At 32.1% G+C, this 6,634-nt stretch overlaps 1 protein-coding gene across 1 annotated transcript; it reads left to right on the top strand.

The window, feature by feature from the left end:
• The first annotated feature begins 673 nt into the window (after nt 1–673).
• On the top strand, nt 674–6,356 carry LOC143253128 (neurotrophin 1-like). Its single transcript, XM_076506446.1, has 4 exons — nt 674–838; nt 1,536–1,846; nt 5,174–5,431; nt 5,868–6,356. The coding sequence occupies exons 1-4, from the start codon at nt 821–823 to the stop codon at nt 6,058–6,060; spliced, it is 780 nt and encodes a 259-aa protein (XP_076362561.1). The 5' UTR covers nt 674–820; the 3' UTR covers nt 6,061–6,356.
• The last annotated feature ends 278 nt before the right edge of the window (nt 6,357–6,634 follow it).

Below are 6,634 nucleotides of genomic sequence, written 5' to 3'. Positions count from 1 at the left end.
AACAGGGGATTGAAATATGTCTAAGTAGGTGTTTCTTCGTTGTTAAAGCTTTAAGAAAAGGTAAACGTTAAGATTAGATCCTTCTCATTTGGGACAATTCACGTATAAATATATGTAAGAATTCTATTATTTATTTCTCTTTCATCATACACATGCTTGCTAAATGCTTGACTGCTTGTGGAGAACTGGCATAAAACCAACCCCATACTTTTTCAAAGAATTACACTTCCTAATTGACACAGCTGCGGAATGTTTCAAAATTCCACACACACAGAAAAACATGAAAAGAATAATTAACAAGATAGGATATCAAATGTGTAATATAAAAATCTTATCGGAAATATCGACCTTCTAAAAACTAACTGCTTGTTAAGACAATACATTTTAATAATTTCCTTCATTTTTCAATGAGCGGTGATGAGGTCTATGAGTTTCTTCTTTGCTGGGCAAGTGAACGTTTGTCTCAGGTACATCAAACACAAGTACGATGCTGAATATATTCCTTGACCTCGATTTGCATCTGTGCACCTTTTCTATTTTTCAAGTCGCCAATTGCCTAGTTGTTAAAAATCGCCGGTGTTATTCAGGGTTATTATAACGAAGTTCGTATTAATGACGTTATAATATATATATATATAATGAGAGGTTTTTAACCTACGATCACGTGAACACCGTGAACTAAAGTAATATTTATAAAGCTCTCGACAGAAGTAGTTTATTTAGTTTCATGTAATCTTGCTTTTCTTCTCCAGCTGAAAGTCAGGGATAGCAAAATAGAAATATTGCGTATACACTACTTACCCACTTCAAACCAGTTGTCATGACAAATTTGATAAGGGTAAGTTTGTTGTTTTGAACAATTGTTTGGTAATAATTGTTTTGATTTATCGAAAACTTAACTTCGTTCATCAGGCAATAGCGAAAGGAGAATGAACCAAAACGCCTTCGTAAAAAAGTTATTTCGTCGAGTACTTAAACTAAAACAATAAGCCTTAATATTCGTGATAAAAATCATAGAGGACTGTAGATTCTTCTTTCTCTCTTCATATCCCTTTTTATTTAACTAATAAGGATTTAAAATCAGAGGTGCATAAAAATAGAAGCTTAAATTTATTGTGTACCACGAGCTGTGTCAAGGAGGCTTTCGTTTCAAATGCTAATCATACAGACTAGGCGATAAGCAAACGTTCTGCTCAAAACCATTACTAGAGTATTTGCAACATTAGAATTTCAGTTATGTAATTTTAAGTGCCAAAAGATGGCAAACTACTTAAAATTCACAGGCTTACTATTATACATTTAAGATTTAAAATTTGTTAAGAACAAATTGCAAAAAAGTGAAAAATCTAACCCTCTATTTTACTTTTTTCACAATGCTCAATTTAATCGCATAAAACTAGGAAACTTGTCCTTAATTTATGACACATTGTATAATAATGATTAACTTGACATTTTTACCACTTTTCAGTTTTGCATATTTAAGTGTTTGATTTGCACGATGATTTAAATGTTAATATCAAAACTGTTCTGTATAGTTTATTTTGGTGCTTCTGGCATGTCACCAACCGTTGACATCTAGTGGACAAACATACCGTCATTTTTCATCTCATGCAACGCCGAATAACCCTGGTTTGGTCATTTTATACAGAAAAGACCATACACCGTTTTTACCTCCCAGTCACTATGCGAAGGGCGACTCCCATGACGTTCCAGTCTATCATGACCGAAGTTTCTCCAAATCTATAACAGTTTCTGGCACTCACTCCCATCCAAGAATAGTACCACATGATGCGCCAAGTTGTGCGGGAGATAGAACTTTCTGTTTATACAATCACGAATATCCTGTGTAAGTAAATTGTATGTTTTTGTAATTAAAACTACCCTATCATTTGCTAAAGTTTGTTTTTAGTATCATAATTATCCCATTGAAAAAGTGAACTTGTACTGTTCATAAATGCAGTTTGTACAATCACAACTAACTCCTGAACACTACTTCACTACTAATAATAATACTGTTTAAACTAGTACTATAACGTAGATTTGAATGTTGTAAGTCGGCGCATCATTGAAAATCAACAATCACATTCTTCTGATTTAAAATACTCAGTTGAAAATTATGATGGGGGAGTGAACTTTTGATATCGTTCCGTTTCGGTAATCTTAATTTGCTTCCCTCAAATTCTTTCACAGAGAAGGTAAAACAGAAAGATTTCATATTCACTCAAAACTGATAGTTATGGCACACTTAATAAAAGTAAGTTTGTCGTTTGTAATAACTAAACTGTTTGATATTGGCTTTGAAGTAATTATCGAAAGTTTCTACTAATGAAATCGAACACAATATATATGTAGTCTACGATATTGAACTTGAAAATGAACTTTTGACTGAAACACCTTTTAAATATTCATTACCACCGTTGACAGTAACCCAGATTAGTGAATCACCCATAGTCTTGTTTTTCACGTACACAATTACCTATAGTTGTATCTTGAACGTCCAGTTCTAATGCATTTTTTTACAGGAACTTAATAAATAAGACAGAAGTTGCACTTAGTTATCAAGACTTCTCTTATGTCCAACAAAAATCGTAACCACACAATATCTGCTTGCCTTGTACCTCTAAAAAACATCCCTGAATCATTGATCTAAACAGTCGCGAAAGTATTATTTTCAAATTGCAAGCTACGTGCATGTCATAACTTCAGCTTCCAACATACACAACTGTCGAAATATTGAGAAATAAGCTGTTGTTGTTGTTTTTACCTTTATTGCTAAATAATTACCGGCATAAGCAGGACTCTTTGATGACGTGTCCTTACGAAACAGAATGTTTCCATCTGTGTCCATACCGATGAGAAACACCAGCTCTTTGGCATCAAGAATAGAACGGGCAAAATTACTCACCACTGTCAAACTTTGAAGCTAAATACATATAATTAATATATAGCTGACACTGTGAAGTTTAATAATAAATGAATTGCACTGTTTAAAACTATCTAGCAACATACTTTATACACACTTCTTGTTTGTGTTTGCAAGAATTTTAAATTGTCCTCTACTTGTAAATTCACTACAGGAACTGAGTCATTTACTGAACCTGAAAGTGGAGGACCGTTTTGAAGTACCTACAATATGTAACTGCACCGAAAGACATATTTCAGAAATAATGATCTAGTCAAAAAATATTAAAAGCGCTGAGTATATCAAAGCTTGAGCTTAAAATATACCTAAGTTTCTGAATACTGAGAACTTAGTTGTCTTCTAAATAACATTCGTATAGATTAGGAATGTAAAACCGGAATCTAAGATTTCTTAAAGAATGAAGGGTGGATTGAAATTTTTACTTTATTTCGAGTCTTTTTTTTTTTTTTTTACGGAAATTGAAGAAATTTCTGCTTGATATAATTTTGTGGTTCCACTACTCCAGGCCCGGCGTTTCACATGTAATATGAGTGTCGCGGGTTCGAATCCCCGTCGCACCAAACATGCGTGCCCTTTCAGCAACTATTTGTTGGTAAAGAGTGACCCAAAAGTTGGCGGTGGAGGGTGATGACTAGCTGTCTTCTCTCCAGTCTTAGACTGCTAAAGTAGGGACGGCTAGCGCAGATAGCCTTCGTGTAGCTTTGTGCGAAATTCAAAAACAAACAATCAACTATACCAATGGGTCTTGTCTTATGTAATAATATGTGGTAGTAAAGTACGCAGAAAATGGATATACTTATTTTAATATTTTTAAGTGACAACATAAGTTGTACTTTTTCATAATAAAAATGAAATGCACCGAAACGCTAGAATCATTCTAGTGCAATTTTCTACTGACTGATATTAGATATATATATTTTTGATAATGGAAACTTAACCAAACCCAGTAACATACAGAGCAAAGTACTATGTAAAAATGCGGTCTTCTTTCATCTCTACACTTATCTCGAAGGTTAGTTTACATTAATTGATAATGTAAAATACACTTCTCGTCTTACATATCAGTGTAATACTGCAATCACACGATTAATTTCTTCTCCGTGGTGAAGTAATTCGTAATGACGAGAAATCCATTTGAAGTGAAAATATATCTCAGGACGTCCTGAGATACATAATTTCTTCTCCCATGCAGTGCATATTGTATTTTTAAAACATATATCTTTCTGTGTGGCATATTCTAAAGATGAGAGGACGAACGTTTTAGATTTTGAAAATTCAGACTAGGCTAGTTGTCGTTAGCAATAGTGGCACCCAGCACTTACGGGATTTCAAGATGATTTTCTGTAAAAATATTGGGTAGATTTAAAATTTTACTTTTGTTAAGAGTTAAATTTCTTTTCGTATGTAAGTACAGTTTGCCTCGTCCAACAATATTAACTATCTTATGTACTTTGATGCTGTAAACAATAAATTGAGTTTATGATATATGAGAAATATATATATATATGTGTGTAATGTTTGAAAGATGTTAATTTATAATATATACTTTGCATACACATATTTGCATAGTACACTGGAGTTTCATTCTCATACAAAGTAGTATTTTGTGTATTTTAACAGCTGGCTATTTTGATTTCTACGCAAAGCCACACAAGGGTTATTCACGCTGTTCATAATTTTTAACTGATAGACCAGGTGGAAAGCACTAATCAACTGCTCCTACTGGTAACTCTTGAAATACTCTAATCAAGTAAAGTAGTTTGACCTTCATTTTCGTAACGTACTCATGACCCCAAGGAGCACATTAGAACTGTGAGAAAATAGGTCATGAACCATGTACTCTCGGGCTCAGCTTAGAATGTTAAGTAATTAAAAAAAACATTGCTATCTAAGAAGATAATCCTTTGCTTGTAAGAGCAATATTTTGACTTAGTCATCAGACTTAAGATTGAATCCTAAGAAAAGAAGATATTGAAATATCACACTTTAAATATTTGTATATCACTAGCTTTTACATTGTCGTATAAAGATTTACTTGAATTATACTGTTTGTATTTAAATCAGTAAGATATTACCAATAATTCATCAAGACACACAAAAATGTACATATTTTACAGGAGTTATTGTAAAATAATTTATATTTATATTTGTCTTTTACATAAGTACACCCAGATTTAAGATCACAAATAACATATTTTAGTACTTATTAGTATTAAATTTAGTTTTACAATATCAATGTACCTTCTACAGTGATGAAGTTGAAGCAATAATTGACCGGTTCTACAATGATGTCTATGAGATATATTCTTCCCTGAACACTCACTTTTCTCCATCAGACTTTGCATATTTCGATAACCACACCTACTCATACCATAAACATGGCCACTTTGTTTGTCCATCAGAAACTACTTATCTTAGGCCAGGTTGGGCAAGGAACTGGAAAGGCCATTGGTTGGCAGTCATCAACACTGACAAATTCCCACAAACAGTGCGCGTTGAACATTGCAAGTAAGTGTGTTTACTCTAATTTCTACAGCTTATGAGAATTCACAAAGAAATTAAAACCTTGGGTGAATTTTGGTTAACTAACCACACAAAAAATAGGTAGGAGGATTTATATTTGAATCTTTGGCTTTTTCACTCCCTGATACCAATATACAGAAGAATTTAAAAACATAAAATCATCAATTTATGTTAATTTAAGATATTCTGGATTGAAGATGTATGTTCCAGTTAATGACTAGTAGCATATTTCTTTGTTTTATCTGTCACAATAATGAAATACATTGCTGTTAAATTATTTTGAAAAGTAAATATTAAAATGTTATATGGTTTATTTTTTTAGAGAAAATTAATTTTTCATGATAAGTACTTCAATGTCATAAGTAATCTCATTTAATGAAAACACAATCAGTCTCATGTATATATTTTTTTTTTAAACTAGGTTTCCACACAAGTCCTGTGAATATTTGCCTCCTTGCTATGAGTCTACCTGCAAGCAACGATATTCACTGATTCAATTGTTATGTGTGGATCCTTACAATTATGACCACAAACCAATTGTTGATTTATTTGCACTGCCCACGGGTTGTTCCTGTTTTGTGGAAGATTTCATATATTCCAAACATGAGTTGTAAAAGAATGACTTCACAAATTAAGACTGCAGAAGAACACAAGGTTTATACACATACAAATCTTTAAAAAAACAATATATTTTAAAAGTAAAATATATAGGTTTGATATATTTTTTGTCTTTATTTTACACACTTATTTGACGAAAATCATACCATCATCCTCAATACAAATATTAAGTTCCAAATTATTCTTATAACTAGTAGAGAACTTACTTTCCTGAATGTAAGCTGATCTCAAAACAAATAATGTATTCAATGAGAACTTGTCACATTTTAATAAATGTAGTCATAGTCTTATGGAGTTGGAAGTCCACTGAATATTTTAATAACTTTGTATAAGAAAGTACTTTAGTCAAGCTTCAAGTTGTGTAATTCAATTAAATATGCAAAACTCATCACATATAACTACTGCTTCAAATTAACTTCAGTCTATATGTAAAATATTTAGAACTAGTCTTCTTACTCTTTGGAGCATTGAATGATAATCTATGGAAGAAATTAGCATAAGTAATTTTGGCATAAAATGTGACACTAAAGTACTAACTTTTGTTTTGTTTGTTTGGGAATTTCACACAAA

The sequence above is a fragment of the Tachypleus tridentatus genome, chromosome 6 (genome assembly GCF_004210375.1).
Source record: "Tachypleus tridentatus isolate NWPU-2018 chromosome 6, ASM421037v1, whole genome shotgun sequence".
NCBI classification, from domain to species: Eukaryota; Metazoa; Arthropoda; class Merostomata; order Xiphosura; family Limulidae; genus Tachypleus; species Tachypleus tridentatus.
Note: the sequence above shows the minus strand (reverse complement) of the source record. Positions and strands in the feature narration are given on the sequence as shown.

Bases quoted from the DNA above. Each gene is read 5' to 3' on its own strand.
- LOC143253128 (XM_076506446.1), top strand. The intron at 1,847-5,173 runs GTAAGTAAATTG...TACCTTCTACAG, and splicing joins TACAATCACGAATATCCTGT to TGATGAAGTTGAAGCAATAA. The intron at 5,432-5,867 runs GTAAGTGTGTTT...TTTTTAAACTAG, and splicing joins GTGCGCGTTGAACATTGCAA to GTTTCCACACAAGTCCTGTG.